This window comes from Barbus barbus (genome assembly GCF_936440315.1).
Source record: "Barbus barbus genome assembly, chromosome: 50".
NCBI classification, from domain to species: domain Eukaryota; kingdom Metazoa; phylum Chordata; class Actinopteri; order Cypriniformes; family Cyprinidae; genus Barbus; species Barbus barbus.
The window spans coordinates 15,739,074-15,758,411 of record NC_136728.1 but is presented as its reverse complement, the minus strand read 5'-3'; the positions used below and the strand labels follow the sequence as shown (position 1 = coordinate 15,758,411).

The following is a 19,338-nucleotide window of genomic DNA, read 5'->3' as shown; positions in this document are numbered from 1 at the left end:
AAAATACAGCAAAAGCAGTAATTGTCACTAATCCGGTTCGAGGTCTTTTGTCCGACTGCCACAAGAGGTCGCCTTTCCATCATATTGACTCTCACACCTCACATTACACTGGACTATATTTCCCATCATCCATTGTACTGATTGCACATACACAGCTGATTGCACTAAGTACACCCAGCTGTCTCAAGCACATGCTCACACATCAGAACTATCACACAATCACATACCCTACTTAAACCATGGTCTTCCTTTCACGGATCGCCAAGTATTGTTCTGCGTTTAGCACTCTCCAAGTGTTAGCTGCCTTACCGAGCCATTCTGTGTTTGTTTAGTTCCAGTATTGTCTAGTGTTTATCGCTCTCCTAGTGATAGCTACATTACAGAGCTCTTCCGTGTTTTCTAAGTCTTAGTTTAGTTTATTTTGTTTATAGCCTGGATTCCTGCCCGGGTATCTTGGATTGTCCCTTGTCTCGCCGTTCAGACTTATATAATACTTCTATTTAGCAAGGATGCTTTAAATGAATCAAAAGTGATGATAAAGGCTTATATAATGTTACAAAATATTTCTATTTCAGATGAATGCTTTTCTCCCAAACGTTCTATTCATTAAAGAAACCTGAAAAAAATCTACTCAGCTGTTTTATTACTCCTAATAATAATAAATGTTTTTGAGCAGCAAATCAGAATATTACAATGATTTCTGGAGGATCATGTGACTGGAGTAATAATACTAACTAAAAATTCAGCTTTGAAATCACAGGAATAAATTACATTTTAAAATACATCCCAATAGAAAACAGTTATTTTAAATAGTAAAAATATTTCAAAATTGTATTGTTTTGCTGTACTTTGGAAGAAATAAATGCAGGCTGGGTGAGCAGAAGAGACTTCTTTTAAAAAAAAACATTGAAAAACTTAAACTTTTGACTGGTAGTGTGTATATAAAAGAGCAGCTGAGTATATCTAGATGTTTCACTAAAAATAAAATTAAAAGTTTTTTGCACAAATTTAAAAAAAAATGAAATTGTTGATTTTTTTATTTTATTTTTTTTTTTTACTTTTTTTGGTCTTTTATGACCCAGAAATTATTATCAATGAATAATGAATAATACAAATAATAATATCACCCTGAAAGTCAAAACGGAAAAATAACATAAAAACAAAAAGAGCAACTGGATGGTTGAGTTCTCGTTAAACATCAATAGATTAATCACCAGCAGGTTTGCTGAAACGTGGGTGAGTGTGTGGGCGAGCGAGAGAGAGACTGCTAGTGTGTTCATAGTGAAAGTGACTTGCTACAACAGTACCTTTTTTACCATAGGCAAATTCCCAGTAACCCACCTGGCGTGAAAATAAGCCAATCAAAGCAGCAGGAAGCAGATGGATAAAAATCCTCATTGGTGAACGAGGTCGCACTCTGTCACAGAAGTTTGGCAGGCCTAAGCAGTGTCACAGGTACACAACGTAACCTCTCCATTGAACTCTAATCTTCTCTCCCGTACAGACGCTGACAACTTTAGGAAGAAAAGAAAGAGACATTTAACTCTGAACCAGAAGCAGTCTGCCAGGATCACATTCAACATCTCTGGTGAGACACTTTCGTTCTCTTTGATTCTCTGCAGTAAAGCTTTCATTCACTCATGCACTTCAATGACGATCCCAGAGAATGATGCAAAGCTATTTTAATCTAACAAGTGACATACAATAGTTGTAATGTATCTGAAAATCCAAAAATAATTCAAATGTTGTGCCATTTGTTGTTCTTACTTTTTTTTTAACTTTTTTTCTGTATTTGCTTGAACTTGCATACATGTAGTATTCTTAAAAATCAAGCAGGCTGTTTATTTATTTATTAATTATTTTAAATAAATGTGCATTAAACCACTTCTAAAAATCAAGAACTATTTGATAGGAATATTTGGTCACACTGAAAAGATTTTAAAGAATGCAATAAGAAGTGCACTTCAAGTCAAACATTTCACAAAAAAACATGCTTTTTAGGTTTAAAATATAAAACTATATATATTGTAATATCTATATAAAAAGTACTTTGTGGTCAAATTAGTGGACTTGACTTGAACATCCTCTAATTTGGGACTAGTTAATAAACAGTTGAACGGTGAAGTTACTTTTATGAAAAGCATAATTTGTTTACAGATCCCACTTGGTTTGATTGTTTTATGTGATGCAATTACACTCATACATTTGTAAGGGTCCAAATACTCTTTGGGGCCTCTGAAACTTAGAAACACTTTGCATACTGTGTACAACACATACAAATTGAGTGTAAATGGCCCCTATTGCTCCGTAACTGATAGGTAAAGGAAGTTGACGGCCTGTAGCTCAGACTGTTTGGTCAGTCACTTTAAGGAATGTGATATACACCCAAATATGTGTTTATAGTTTTCTTTCCTCATACATCACAGTAGACATCACCATACTAACACAGCAGTATGGGATGAAACGCATCAGATGGGTTTCATAATGCTTGAAAGAATCTGGCAACCTGCTTTTCCAGTTAAAAGAAACAAAGAGCAATTCATTAGTAATTTGATTTATGAATGATAAAAAAACTCTTGAAATAGGAGTAGATTCATATCATTATTCTAGACAAATGACGACACTGATGACAAAATGCCCACACTGTAAAAAAAAAAAAAGTTAAGCCAACTTAAAAGTTTAAGGCAACCTTAAACATGCCTTAAACTTTTAAGTTGGCTCAACTTTTTTTTTTTTTTCTTTTTTTTTTTTTTTTTTACAGTGCATTCATAATTGGAAATCTGTTAAGTTCTGTATGTCACAAATTATTCATTTTAGTAATTACATTTTATATTTAAGTTTAAAGTATATTACAAGCAACTTAGCATTTTTTATTATTAATATTATTATTTATATATTCGAAAAAATTATGTAGAATTAATAATGAATAAAAATACGAAATCAAGAAATATTTGAAAGGAATATTTGGATTAGAACAAACTGAAAATGTTAAACTCCAGAAATTATTTCATGCATTTTAATAATTACCTTTTTAAATTTAAATTTAAACATTATTATTATAAGCAACTTAGCATTTTTATTATTAATATTATTATCTATATATTCATTAAAAAATGTTGTAAATGGGAAAAATGAACTCAGGAACTATGTGATAGGAGCATTTGGATTTGAGTAAACTGAAAATGTTAAATTCGAGAAATTAAAAAAAAAAAAAAATCAAAATAATTTTAATGTGGGGGGAAGGCTAACATTCAATGTTTCAATTTTGATTGAACGTTTTTCTTAGGACAAAACAAATGCTACGTTTTTAATTTCCTTTGTTTGCTCTTGGTGTGAACATTAGTCTATTGTTAGCATAGCTCCACCCAGTTTTACACACTTTCTGCTAGGTCATATTCGGATCAATAAAAGACAAATATAGGTCAGATTTCAAGTAGGGCGTTTGTTAGTGGAACAGATAACACGGATACGTTGTTCCCATACAGCTTTATGTATTAATGTATAAGAGAATTTTCCAGAGTTGACACCAAACTAAACAGGTTTACAACTGTTCCAAGGAATGTCAATAAACTCAGTTCTTGTAAATAATGTCATTGCCACTATCTGAATAACATTTTTATAATGCATTTTTTACGTATGTTCCACCATCTTGGATTTTTCATTGAAGTTATGAGGTAACATAGGAGGCTGTAAAATTAAGTTGCATACCTTTTGGAACAAGGTCTATAATGCCCTGAAACTAGGTTTTTAAATGATCATGGAACAACATTATTTTATAAAGTTCAACAGACAAACATTTCAGGATACTTGATTGGGATTCGTTCATGCTGATGTTTTTCATTGAGCTCCTCTGTACAAAAACTACAAAAAGTTACTTATGCAGTATAGCTTTCAGAAAACCTGTACCTCACAACACTGATGCATTCACAGCGTTAGATGATTTTAAAAAGTGCTTTGTATAGCACTGATCATATGATCATATAATACAAGGTATGACTGCACCATTGATCTAACTGTTAAACTGAAGGACAGGTGGACCTTTTCTATATGCAAAGCAGTTAGACACACTAACACATTCCTGTGCAAATGTGTCTGCATGTGTGGTTGAGTGTGGCACGAAGGACACCTACGCAAAATTCACCCCCTCCCTTTACCGCTTTGAACATACAAGACCTTTGTTTTCACTCGCTGATCATAACTGTAACTGGTATAACGTCTACACTTAATTATATGTCATTTTTGGCGCAGTGTGTATGTTTACTGTTACAAAAAATGTGGTCAAGTGTGCTGTTACTCTCCTGTGCAACAAGTTTTATAAATGTGATAGTAGGAAGGGAGTTTTATGGTGCGGTGTAAGGCTTTGGGTTAAGGGTTATTGGGTCAAATCCCACAAGGAACAAGCTATAAGGCATCAACTTTGTGCCTGAGGCTAAGTTGGACTTTTCTAGTGCATTGTACGAAAGTTTCAGAAATGTCTCTGGTTATGTGGCAAGAAATAAACAGTCCTTTCCATTCCTTCAAGTAGCACTGGATCATGGTCCTTCAGGTCAGCGGTGTCATGAGTATCCCAGCTACTGTGAGTGTTGATAACCAGCTACCTGCTTCCTGGACAACCCACTACAACTGCACTGATGGTAATTTTTTATTTTTTTTTCTTGTCTGAAACACTAGAGTCTAAGAAGGTGCGCTTATGATTATTCCAACATCCAGTACAATTCCAGTACAGATTTAAGGTTGTAGGTTTTGTTTATAATCTAATCGGCTTTTCTGGCAGGTTAATAATTTACGCTAGAAGTCACTGCTGGAGTTACTAGCTTATCAGTTGCATGCACTGGGGACCATGTACAGATAGTGAAAGTGATTCACACTTATCTAGAAACCATGTGCAATACTTTTATTTACACGTTTTACAGTGTATAACTGAATGCTAAGACTAGTTTAGCTGTTCAGCAGCATATATTGTTTTGGATGTTGGTCCCACATGTGATGCTAGTGCTGGAGTGCTCTAGACTAGAGGCCTTCAAACCTGCTTGGAGACCAAGTATCTTGCAGCGTTTAGTTCCAAACTTGAACCAGTTAATCAAGGTCTTCAAGACTGCTTGAAAATCATGGGTAGGTTTGTTGAAGCAGGTTGTGAAAAGCTTTGCAGGACGAGGGGTATACAAAAGCAGGGTTGAAGACTTTTGCTCTAGCGATAAAAGCAAGACTTAGTCAACCAACTTCACTGGAAAACTTTGCTAGGAACACTATGATTGTGCTGGTCCACAAGCTTGAACTATGAAACTATGGTTGCAAGTTCCATTGTTAACAAAAGAGTTCAATAGAACCTGCGACCAGGCTTGGGCAAAGATACATTAAAATGTATTTTAAAATAAAATGACAAATACATGAATTTTAAGTGTATCAAAATAAACGACAAAATACAGCAGCCACACCATGTATCAGAATAAACTATTGTAATGTTATATTTTAAAAATACTAAAAAATACTTTTACAAGGGAGTGTGAAATTTCTTCGCAAACCTTCCATCAATTGCTTATTTGATCTATCCCTTCACCATTACACTGACTCAGTTGATTAAGTAAACTATGTTTGATAGCAACAGCTTTTCTCTGCCCGATTCATGCCATAAATCTGACATATGCAACCAGTTAACAGATCAAATATTCACATATCCCTGTAATCTCACAGATGAAGCTTAGTTTTAAAGTAACCAACAGTTTAATTTTAACACTTTGCGAATGACTCATAATTGTATCCTAATTTAGTTACTTGGTGTTTGGTAACAAAGGGCCTACTTTGCATCAGAAGACTGATTCTAGCTAATTAATCATTTGATTGTTAATAATAAATATAATAATATATTATGTCAGGCAGTCATTCATGCAATGGTATCATGGTACTAAACAGCTACTTCAATTAGGGTACTATATTCAGCAATCAAATATTTATTTATCAATCATTGGACACCTATTTGGAAGTTGAAAACAAACAGTTTAGCATTTCAGCGATTATTAAATGATCAGTATGTTTTGATTTTAAATGTAGCCAGAAACATAATCAGAAAGTAGCAACAGAACTTGTCAAGGAGTATTAACCTCCAACTCCAACCATTGAATCTATTGAGAGCCATAGAAATATAGAGGACACATACACATTAATAGTGTAGTAACAAGTCTGTTTCACTTAACTCCGGTCCAGTTAGTATTTTTATCTTGTGCCTTCTAGATAGAACAACAAGACTTCTCTTGATCAACCAACTTCACTAATAAGGCCAAACTTGACTTGCACCAACCAGCATAAACCAGGTTTCAGTAGGGACATTTACTAAACCCTTTTTGAAAACTTATCCGCAGTGACTTCCAGTTACATGAGCCGGCTCTGGTCTCAGGATCTTCACCCACAAAACTGGACCAAGTACCAGGTTTGGGAATGGCTCCAACAGACGCTGGACATGCACCAAATCGATGCCACCAGCATTCCCTTCCAGAACTTTGACCTTGACGGGAGGCAACTGTGCAACATGAGCTTCCAAGACTTCACCCGAGCGGCTGGATCCGTAGGTTCCATTCTTTTCCAGAGTCTGACAGACCTCAAGTGGAATGGTAAGATCCAGAAGTAGAGGATGCATTTTACCTCTGTTACACTTCCTACCCTGAACAAGATGTTTAATGTGATTTTGCCATGTTCCTGGATCAACAATCGTGTTGGTCCTGGATCAACATTGTTGTCAACCAGTTATCAGATTGTTATGGTTGAGTTTAAAAGTTGACATTGAGTTAGCACTTCTCTTCAAGCTGCAGTTTCCTTAAATTATGAAATGTATTGTACATTTCCATGTACTATGCTATAATGAATCCAGGAGGGTGTTGCTAACAAGACCCAGATTTTCATAAACAAGACTATAAGTGCTATAAGTTTGATACACTTTCCATTGCAGTGTTACTAAACCAAATAAATCCAGAAAAACGTATACAGGTGACATGTGAGAGCTGTACCAACAAGTTAAACTGGTTTAAAACAACATGATGCAGGAGTGACTTGGAAATTTGATGGTAGTCGTTGCAATACATACTCTGTTATTGAGACACGATTTTTCTTTTTTGTCTTTTCTTATTTAATGTCTCACAGGTCAGTATGTTCAAACAGATATGTTTACACCAGGGGACATTAAAACAGAAATAGAGAGTAAGTAACCACACACAAAGTAAAACCAAAGGTGCTTTTGGTTTCATTTCAATCCTTCTAGCATAAAGTTCACATAATATCAGTGACTTAACACAGACAAGTTTAAAGATTCTCTCGAAATAATTATAGACTTTTCATATCATTATTTTGTAACCAAGTACTTCATTTTCTTCAGCAGACTTCCCTTGTTCAATCCTCCCCTTCAAGGAAGAATCCAACTTTTACAACACTTCAGGTTCCTATGAAATTACTCAATGATTTTTATTTTATTTTTTATGAATTTTTTACGTATTTCCTGTTAAAACGATGATGCGTGTATATATTATTTATTTAACCTGATGATTTGTCAATATTGTGTAATCTGTTCTCTTTCCTCAGAATTTTTTGACATCAAAAGCTCATTCCAACCCAACACCATATTATCCTCACCAGCTCAGTCGAGCCCAGGTAAATGATCTTAATTTGAATTGTCCTAAATCTAATCCTAAAAGCAGTATTCTCCTTGCTTCCTTCCATATAAAAAAGTACTATGCCGGTACCATGGTACGGGGATTGTGTTTGTGGGTAATACCATGGTAAATGTCCAAAATCATCGGTAATGTTTATGGTTATCACATTTTATATCGCAAGGAGAATGGTTCAGTTCCCAGAGAATGCATTATGCAAGAAAGGTATTTCTTGAATGCAGTGGAAGTTGCTTTGATGCATAATGCAAATGCATAAATATATATCTTCTTTTCACATGCTTGCAAATAAATATTTTTATAGACAAAGGTTTATGGTTATAATACAATGCCATTTGCCCGAGGTCTCTTTGCTGTGTTCTTCCTTATATTCTGTGTTGCATAACTGAAAGGATTTGTTCGCTGCAGGCAAAAAGGCCAATTAGATAATCATGCAGTGCTGTTGCAAAGCTACTGATATGAATGAATATCTTTACTGCCCACCTACAGACATTTAAACTACACAGTCAAACATAGGAACTAAAAATACATATGCATTAACTAGTGCACTTCCTGAATAGGTTTTGCTCCATTCCCATGAATAGATTGATTTTGAAACTCTGATTTTTCTTTTCTTCCATGGAACATGAAAAGTCCAATACATGAATACTGACTACAATAAGACACAGTACCCTTGAAGTAGTCTAAATGCCTCATCTTCAAAAGCCAAAGTTTAAGTTATTAGTCACACATTTTCCATTATCCAAAAAGAAACATGAGCTGTCCCTTTAATGACAGTGGTTTCATTTTAATTTTCTCATTTCAGATCCCAAGCGGTCACAAGTCAAAAAACACAGTGAGTTGAAATTTTTCACATCTTACTTCCCTAAATGGTTTTTTTTTTTTTGTAATGTGTCCTGAACCTCTTTAGAAAACCTGACAGCAGCACATACCAAAACCTCTGGCACGTGGATGTCTTGAAGCTGCTTTAGATTCCTTCTGTTTCTCATCTGACGACGTTCACACAGTCTCATATTTCCACAGACCCTCGTGGGACGCACCTGTGGGAGTTCATCCGAGACATTCTCTTGAACCCCGAGCGCAACCCCGGCCTGATCAAATGGGAGGACCGCTCCGAGGGGGTTTTCCGCTTCCTTAAATCAGAAGCTGTGGCTCAGCTTTGGGGCAAGAAGAAAAATAACAGCAGTATGACCTACGAGAAACTCAGTCGAGCGATGAGGTAACATCTTCCCTGGAGTTTTGCAACTTTTTAAATGACTCTGATCAGTATTCTGAGCTTCTCACATGTTTCTTTCTCTCCAAAGGTATTATTATAAACGAGAGATCCTGGAGCGGGTGGATGGACGCAGGCTTGTCTATAAGTTCGGCCGAAACGCTCGAGGCTGGAGAGAGTCTGAGAAGTGAAGGACTTTGTCTTCATATGTAGCTTCCAAGTGAAACCTGTATTTATAACATTATAGCCATTTGAGTTGTTTTTTGAAGTACTTGTCTGTCAACTTATTATTTGATTATATTTTTAGATGCTCTTTACATTGTTTACATTACAAATGTACCACTATTTTATATGCATTTGACTCTAAAGGCATACATGTTTTTGTATCAACTATGAAAAGCTGATTAACTGGCTTTTGGAAATGAGAAACCAACTCCAGTTTTGCTTTTAAATAGCTTCATTTGTCTTGAATGGAGGGACCTGTTCATAAAGTAGAATGAACTCCGTTTAGAGTAGACTTACCCTGGTAAAACAGCAAAGGAGTTGGAACGAAGGACTAAGATGTATATAAAAAAAGCACTAGGTTGTGGTCTTTATTGATGTGGCTGTCAATGTACATCATGAACCACAATAAGCTACAATGTAAAGTTTTTATCAATGCTTGTTTATAAGTTGTGCATTTTATAATTGAAGTTTAACAAAAAAAATAATAAAAGAGATTTTAAACACTATATTAAGGTTTTTTATTTCTTGCGGCAAACAGAACCTCTAATGGTCATTTTGTATTTATTTTGTTTATTTTCTATTAATCGAATTGAAATTGTAACATTTAATACATTAAATCTATAATTATACAACTATATATATATATATATACACACACACACATATATATATACACACACACACACACATATAGTTTAGAATTTATAGTTATATAAATGTAATAAGTATTTAATATATTCATATTTTATTATGTTTGTATATCAATATATATGAAATATAATAATAACAATATAAAACATTATTTATGCAAATGTGAACATTTCTTATATTTCATTTTAATATTTGAGTGGCAGATTTCATGACGTAATTATTTAAGTTTTGAAATTTCAGTCGGAAGACACCTGAGAATCCTAGAAAAAATAAAATTACATGCAAAAGTTATATTCACTTCAACATTTGTGAGACCGAGCTGAGTAAAGGGCACTTTCTAAACAGACTCGTCGCAGAAAAGATGAATTTCAACCTGATTGAACCAGTGGCCAATAATGTCCCGGAGAGTCGGGAACACCTCATCCCTTCACACACAGGGACAATGCTGGACGTCAAGCAAGTCTTTTATTTTCTTTTTTGTTGCTCGGATGGCAATGATAGCTAATGATTTGCAGCAGCTGTGGCCAAAGATGTTGTCAGTGCTGAGTTATGTTAGATAAGACGAAATGCCAGCGAGTTAATTGTTCCACCGTGCGTGTCACGGCCACAGTGCTGCCACCTCCGGACAATAGATAAACGGCTCCCTGCTGCTCCATGAGATAAGAGCCGCTGACACTCTCTGCCCTCTCTCTTTGTTTTCCTGTCTGATTTTTCATAGGCAAATCCTTCTCTCAGCTTCCAACTCTTTGCCATCACTTTCTGGAGTATTATGCTTCTTTTCATAAACGTGATTTCACAGGGATTTATTTAGATTTTTTTTTTAATCCTTATCTTTATCTGCACCCACAAAATTTGCCACTGCATGGTTGTGCTCTCTCTCCATTCCCTATCTGTGACTAAAGAAAACGGGCTCCTATCACGGAAGGGGACCTGTAAAACAAAACACAGCAGCTGCAAATTTGGGAATAATTGAAGCGTTGCTGCTGGAGTGAGCAGTGTTTGTCAATGTGTAGATAATCCACTTAAGACAATATAGTTCCTGTAACCTTCAAACCTTCAACTGAGGCATTTTGTCACTAATGCTAGTCTAGTACCAGTGTTTTCAATCCAGAGACCCCTTGGGGTCTTGGAAGGAATCACAGGGCCTCAGAGGAAAAGACATACTTTAATAAGAATTTTCTTTAAATATTTTATTTTAAAGCAGCATTATTTTTGTATTACTGAAATGCTAATATAGTTGCATTTGTTTATATTTAAATATACAAAGTTTTAATTTTCATTTCTGTTAAAGTTTTAGTAATCTTTTTTCGCTAACACTTTATTTTAAGGTGTCCTTGTTACACGTTGCATGTACTTATTATTATAATAACAATAAATTATGCATAATTACATGCAAGTAACCCTAAACCCAACCCTAATCCGAACCTTAACCATACAGAAAGTACATATAGTTAATTAATATTACTCAGTACTTAAATATATAATTACAAGAACACTTTAAAATAAAGTTCTGCTCCTTCATTCTCGTGAGTGTTTACATTCCACCGCAAGCGAACGTGAGCACAGCCTTACAGAAACTCGCTGATCTGATCACAGACACAGAACAACAACAACCGGACTCTGTTTTAATCATTCTAGGGGACTTTAATAAAGCAAATCTCTCCCGTTAACTGCCAAAATACAGACAGCATGTTACATGTCCCACCAGAGACAGTAATATACTGGATCACTGTTACACAGCGATAAAGGATGCATATCACTCTGTCCCATGAGCAGCTTTAGGACTCTCTGATCACTGTTTGGTTCATCTTATTCCAACATACAGGCAGAAACCTAAATCTGTTAAACCTGTATTATGGACTATAAAGAGATGGACTAATGAGACAGAGCGGGTTTTACAAGCCTGTCTCGACCTTACTGATTGGACTGTTTTTGAAGCTGCTGCAAACAATCTGGACGAGCTCACAGAGACTGTAACATCATATAGCAGTTTCTGTGAGGATATGTGCAGTCCTACCAGGACTCATCTAACTTACAACAACGACAAACCATGGTTCACTGCAAAACTCAGACAGCTCCGTCAGGCCAAAGAAGATGCTTACAGGAATGGGGACAAAGTCTTGTATAAACAGGCCAAATAAACACTGGAAAAGGAGATCAGAGTGGCAAAGAGGAATTATTCCGATAAGCTAAGGATCCAATTCTCTTCCAGTGACACGGCTTCAGTGTGGAAAGGTCTGAAAGACATCACCAATTACAAGACACCATCCCCCAGCACTGTGGAGAATCAACAACTGTCAGACGATCTTAGTGAGTTCTATTGCAGGTTTGCAAAAACACCATTCACACCTCCTGCAACCCCCCCTCTCCCCCACACCTGAACTGCAGATAAGAGAAGATGACGTGCGCCAGGTCTTCAAAAAGAACAAGAGAAGGAAGGCACCAGGCCCAGACGGTGTGACACCAGCCTGTCTGAAATCCTGTGCTGACCAGCTGGCCCCCATCTTCACACAGATCTTCAACAGATCACTGGAGCTGTGTGAAGTTCCCTCATGCTTCAAACGCTCCACCACAATCCCCATCCCAAAGAAACCCAAGATTACAGGACTTAATGACTACAGACCTGTGGCTCTAACATCTGTGGTCATGAAGTCATTTGAAAAACTGGTTTTGGCTTATCTGAAGGACATCACTGGACCCCCTGAAGTTTGCCTACAGAGCAAACAGGTCTGTGGATGATGCAGTCAGCATGGGACTGCATTACACACTGCAACACCTGGACAGTCCAGGGACTTATGTGAGGATCCTGTTTGTGGACTTCAGCTCGGCCTTTAACACTATCATTCCAGACCTCCTCCTGCCCAAACTAACTCACCTCTCCGTCCCCACCTCTGTCTGTCAGTGGATCAACAGCTTCCTGACAGACAGGCAGCAGCTAGTGAGGCTGGGAAAATTGTCATCCAGCACCCGAAACCATCAGCACTGGAGCACCTCAGGGCTGCGTTCTCTCCCCACTGCTATTCTCCCTCTACACCAACGACTGCACATCTAAGGACCCCTCTGTCAAGCTCCTGAAGTTTGCAGATGACACCACACTGATCGGCCTCATCCAGGATGGTGACGAGTCTGCTTACAGACAGGAGGTTAAGGAGCTGTCTGTCTGGTGGAGTCTTAACAACCTGGAGCTCAACACACTCAAAACTGTGGCGATGATTGTGGACTTCAGGAGAAACCCCCCTGCTCTCCCCCCACTCACCATCATGAACAGCACTGTGACTGCAGTGGAGTCATTCAGATTTCTGGTCAGCACCATCTGGTCAGTACCTGAAGTGGGACATTCACATTGACTCTAATGTGAAAAAGGCCCAGCAGAGGTTGTACTTCCTTTGCCAGCTGAGGAAGTTCAATCTGCCACAGGAGCTGCTGAAACAGTTCTACTCTGCCATCATTGAATCCATCCTCTGCACTTCAATAACTGTGTGGTTCAGCTCAGCTACCAAATCTGACCTCAGAAGACTACGGAGAGTAGTCCAGACTGCTGAGCGAATCATTGGTACAGCCCTCCCCACTCTCCAAGAACTGTACTTGTCCAGAGTGAGCAAAAGGGCTGGTAAAATCACTCTGGACCCCTCACATCCAGCACACAACCTCTTTGAACTGTTACTGTCTGGTCGACGCTACAGAGCTCTGAGCACCAGAACAACCAGATATAGGAACAGTTTCTTCCCTCAGGCAAATCATCTCATGAACACTTGAACTCTTAACAATAAACATTAAACACACAACACTATCATACTTTTTATTTTATTTAACACACATACTTATTACATTTCAAATTTGCACCTAACATACCTGTACATAGTAAATTGTCTATTTTGTATATTGTGTTTGTGTTATTTGGCACATTGTCTATTTTTGTATATTTGTATATTATTTATTTTATTTTTATTTAAAAAACTTTTTTTTATTATTATCTGTGTCCTGTCCTGTTGCTGCTATAAAAATACTGTTCGGTAACATCTATAACCTTATTAGAATGTTCTGTTATTATAAAATGTATCTATGTGAGCGAGTTTGTAAAGATTGAAAAATCAATTGGTGTTGGTGAATAATTTGGGACCTTTGACAGGGACCTTTGGTTCAAAATATGTTTGAGAACCCCTGATTTAATACACATACTGCAAATAAAACAAACCTTTTCTGCATGTAATCCATGGATAGCACGCTCAAACGCCGTGGCATGGAGAGAAGAGAGGCTGAGGTAGAGCAAATGAGTATGTCTGACAGTGTCTCATCTTTCACACTGTCTGCTGTTAGACTGAGCAGGAAAAATGAAAAAATGAAAGGCAGCCAGCTGTTCAGGGCATGTTGCAACACACTGTTCGGCCATTTGAACGACATGCTAATATATTCAGAGCTAGGCCAAGGGTTGCACCATATACCCGATAGATTCATATTTTTGGCAGCAAAAAAAGTTGCATACATGATCTAATCTAATTTAATGCATACACCTACTTTTCAATGCAGTAGATTTATTATTATAGCCTATATTTAACTACTTTTTTCTCTTGCTTTAAAGATGTTTTTAGGGATATTTTTAAAGGAAAGCAAGACACAGCTCATCAATTTCATCCTAAATAAGGCCTTTATATGTAGAATGAGATAGCATTAGCATTCTGTTTTACATGCTTAAACGACCCAATATCTCAAAACACTACACTGATTATGAACCTATTTGAATGTGCCATGTGTGTTGTACTCAGACGTTTTATTATTTAAAGCACCTTGATCATCAGATGCAGCATCCAGAACAGGGAAGTGATGGCAGATAACCATAGTTAGCCTATAAAGACAGCGGCAACAGACAGGAGTCTATCATCTCATCTTGAATCAGAGTAGGCTTTGTGCTTGTTCTGTGTAGTCTGGATCCATCTTATCTTTTTGCTTCGCATTCAAAAATGAGTTTGGCTGATAGCAGGGCCCAATCGCTAGACATATTTTGTGTGTCAGCCATGTTGTACAATGTAAACATGTTTTACGTTTTACCTGTTTAGTTTACAACAATGGCCTTCCTATTAACATACAATTAGAATGATTATTAAAACTTAGTTTTACTTATCATTCTTGATGTGACCAGCCCTTAATTCATGTCAAAATATTATTCACTGGGACTGAATTAACCCCAAATTTGGTTATATCAAAATCTGTTTTTATGTACTCACCCTGATATATATAAAATGTGAATTATTTGAATTGAAAATGTTGTCATTCGTCCAAAACACGTTGATGATAAAACATAGGCTATTGATTATCACGATCGAATCATTCTTTTGAGTCGGATCTTTTGAGTGAAGAGTTTGATTCACCAAACTGCTCTGATTCATTGATGTTTTGGACTGAACGATCTGATTCTAGAGTTCAACTCACGATAATAAAACTATCGTGTCACATGAAATTATGACTTTATATATTATCATGAATATAGCGTGTGAATCATGCGTGCAAGCCACCAGCATATAGGCCGATTTTCTTCATAAAGTCATTTATAACATGCAAGTGACGAAAGAATTTGCATTGTGAGGGAACGACAACTACACGTTTTCACTTTTTTACCAATTTACAGTATCTTTCAGTTTTTTACTCTTGAACGAAATCGTTTCGCTGAGTTACAAATACTTTGTTTTGACAGAAACAGACACGGGTGACCTTGATAGACTACATAACGCAGTCCAGCAGAAAAGTGGTAAGCATCTGTATTTGTTCAGTAAATTCATTCATGTTATAGGCCTATTTACTTAATATGTCAGTTTGCTTTTCACCTACCTAATGTTCAGTGAAACTATATAGGCATACTTCCTGCTTAGGTATCACACTTGTTTAATCAATGTGTTTTTACGGTATTTTTAATAAAGCTTTTTTAAATAAATTATCAAAAAACACAAAACACCATGAAGTTACATTTGTTCTTGACTTTGACAACACATCCTATTCATGTCCAGTAGGAACTCATTATATTTTTTGGTAATTGAATTCCTCGTGACAAATGATTACACACTAAACAGGTGAAACCTGTGCAGAGAAACTTTAGTTTCCTGTAAAAGTCTCATAGTGCTGAGAGGGGTTTCCCCTGCTAGACTCAATGGCACTAACCCATCATGCAAATATTAACATTAACTTATTTCCTCGTCCAGAATCTTTGGGAACATCAACTAAATGTTTGTTATACATATAAGTGGAAATAAAAATGACACTACTAAATTGACTAGAGGTATGTCCTCCCATAATATTCAAGGTTTAAAGGCTGATAAAAGTATGTTTAACAAACAATAATGTCTTGGATTGGTTGACCGAATGTATTGTTATGCTTGAGCTAGACACCCAAAGAGTGTTTGACGGTAACCATAATACACTTTATTAAGTGTGAGTCAATCACACAAAGCTTGAAATTCACACATTGTTGACTTGATACAATAGAACAGACAAACTCATTCAGCAATTCCACTGAGTCATCAGTAAATGGTGTGAATCTGCACCCATTTGGAGATTTTATACTGTTTAAAAATAAATAAGTGAATAAGATAATGTTGACATTGGCAGTGAAGAGATAGAGATGAAGTGTGAACGTTTTTTTCTCTGTTTCTGTCCTAGAAAACAACAAATTTGAGAGGACAAGGGGTGTTGTTTATCTTTATATAACTATTAAAGGACAATTTATTCAAGATGAGTCAAATATGTACAGAAACATATTAACAAATGTCAAAAACAGTCCCATGGTGTCTTTTTTTCCGGAGATAATATATTTTATGAAAAGTTGTATTTCTTCTCTACATTATAGAAAATATCCAAAATGCCCAGCTGTTTCACCATTATCAATTTATAAGTAAATGTAAGATAAAGTCATGTTAAATTTGCATTTTTGTACCACTTTAGCACTCAAGTATTTACATAGAAAACTTTCCCACAATAAGGTGTTAAAGAAAAAAAACTTCAAAAACAGCAAGGTTTCCGTTGCCTTGTTAATGTATAAATTATATTCTGACAGACATTTCAAAGTACAGTTAATGCAGTTGATGTTACATCACAGACAATACATACACAAATAAAACCCCTTTGATAATTAGAGGGAACTTCCTCAAACGACAAAATATGAATGATGCAAAGAATCACTGAGATGCTGAGCTGTCTTAGTGTAAACAACACTTTAATATGGAATGGAGAAGTGCTTTGTTATGGTTAAACCAGATCAATTGGGGTATGTCGATTCCCTTCACTTACTTTCCTTAATTTACTGGCAGTGTTGCATAAAAATCAGATTTAGTGCCACGAGAAATCTTATCAGTGACATTTAGGTCAACAGAGCTATTCCGTTTGCAACCTCTAGAGATCAGTGTAGAAACACACTGTCATCAATAAGAAAAGCGCACAAGAATCATGACGGATAAAACCTTTGGCATTGTGGAATTTCCCTGTTCATGTAAAAATGTCCTTTTTCATGTAAATTTAAAATAAAAAATAAACTCGAAACCATGTTTCTTTGTGATCGAAAAGTACATGTTATTTCCATTTATTTGCATAAGTACCTGCATCCATTCCACAGGGGATACATTTTCAATGTATTGTAATTGTAACCTTGTTCCATAATTCCATGTAGTTTTGTGTGTGTGGGGGGGGGGGGGGTAAACTATGTTAATATGTCCCAGCAGGCTTTGCAGGTTAATGTGCTTATTAATATGTCTAAATTTATCCTCAGAACTGTCCAGATCATCTAGTCAGTATTCATGTCTCAAAGAACAAGGACAGTAGATGAGTTGTCATAATTTATTTGCCATTGTTTCAACAAAATACTTCCTTAGAATACAAAGTTTTTTTTTTTTTAATGTAACTATTCAGATGAAACAGAAAACTGTTTGTAATATATTTAGTTTTAGCAAATGCAATGTATTGTGTGGTTGTTGGGTTTGTTTGTTTTTTGTTTAGTTTTTTTATTGGCATGGCATTTTCAGGTTACACTTTTTATAGTGTATTTAATGTAACCCAGATTTAGCAGCTGTTGTCTTTAAGTCTCATTAAAATCTATTAAATCCTATTTTATTTTTCTTACATAGGCTATATATGTGACCCTGGACCACAAAACCAGTCTTAAGTGTAAATTTTTCGAAATTGAGATTTATACATCATCTGGAAGGTGAATAAATAAGCTTTCCATTCATGTTTGGTGTGTTAGGATTGGACACTATTTGGCTGAGATTATTTGGAATCTGAGGGTGCAAAAAAATGTAAATATTGAGAAAATCGCCTGTAAAGTTGTCCAAATTAAGTTCTTAGCAATTCATATCACTAATCAAAAATGAAGTTTTGATATATTTACGGTAAGAAATTTACAAAATATCTTCATGGAACATGATCTTTATTTAATATCCTAATGATATTTGACATAAAAGAAAAATCGATAATTTTGACCCATGCAATGTATTTTTGACTATTGCTACAAATATACCCCGGCGACTTAAGACTGCTTTTGTGGTTCAGGGTCACATATATGTTGCTATAAAGAAGTGGTCCACAATGATTGATTGGGGAATTTATATATATATAATTTTTTCCAATCAATCATCCAATCAAGCTTACTTACATTTCACTGCTGGTTATCCTCTGTATAAGTGTGTATGTGACGAATAAAAATCTTGAATCTTGAATCTTGAAAGCATTTTTTATAGCAAGACATAATTACATTATTAATGCCATTAGGTGGCAGGAAAAAAGTTATACATTTCAGCTCTTTTAAAACATTTTCAGTACTGTGTGTGTGTGTGTGTGTATGTGTGTGTGTACTTGTTCATTCTACAAATCTCCAAATGTCTCAATGTCCCCACAAGGATAGTAAAACCAGAAATGTTTGACATTGTGGGGTCCCCACGGGGGAAATAAAAAATAAAAAAAGTAGATGAAAGTGTAACAATGTTTTCTGTATTTTATTTATAAAATGTGAGAAATTTGGTTTGCAAAGAGCCCATGTTGTGTAGGCTATATTACATTCTAAAATATCATTATGCAAAAGAAGGCTATGTTACATCAAATACACAAATTTCTATCATACACCCGTTTTTTTTTATTAATGTAGGTTTTTAAGTTCTTCCAAAAAATATTGAGTAAATACAGTGATAAAACAAATACAAAAGTTTATTTTTCCTGTCCACAAAATTCACGTTATTTAATCTACACTTCACACATAACTCACACTTATTTATTTAATTTAGTTATCGATACAGACATTATTTTGCATTTTCACTGCTTTGTCTCAATAGTTTTTACCAAATAAAGGAGACCAAAACAAATAGCTGCAGGAAGACAGAACAAAGAACATTTCTTATAATCTTATTGCTACACTGAGGTTTTCTTTCTGGACTACATATCTCACAATCCTCCGCAGCATGTGCCGATTCAAGTCCCGCCTTCTGTAACATGATTGGCTGGCGACACTCCTGCGAGCAGTCTGTGATTGGACAGTTAAGACGTCGTTCGCACAGCCGCGCCAATCACAACAAACAAAGCGCAGGCTTTATGGTAGTCTTCACTACAAATCCCATGATTCCAAGC

At 35.9% G+C, this 19,338-nt stretch overlaps 1 protein-coding gene across 2 annotated transcripts; it reads left to right on the top strand.

Moving 5' to 3' along the window:
• Window positions 1-1,256: 1,256 nt before the first annotated feature.
• Window positions 1,257-9,596, top strand: ehf (ets homologous factor). 2 transcript variants are annotated; one of them, XM_079414190.1, is made up of 9 exons: window positions 1,257-1,588; window positions 4,526-4,634; window positions 6,357-6,605; window positions 7,132-7,188; window positions 7,367-7,423; window positions 7,567-7,635; window positions 8,458-8,487; window positions 8,676-8,871; window positions 8,957-9,596. In XM_079414190.1, exons 2-9 carry the CDS (start codon window positions 4,535-4,537, stop codon window positions 9,054-9,056), a joined length of 858 nt encoding a protein of 285 aa, XP_079270316.1. In that variant the 5' UTR covers window positions 1,257-1,588; window positions 4,526-4,534; the 3' UTR covers window positions 9,057-9,596. The 2 variants fall into 2 exon arrangements, with proteins under 2 accessions (XP_079270316.1, XP_079270315.1); XM_079414189.1 differs by having other exon boundaries at window positions 1,279-1,588; window positions 7,364-7,423.
• Window positions 9,597-19,338: the final 9,742 nt, after the last annotated feature.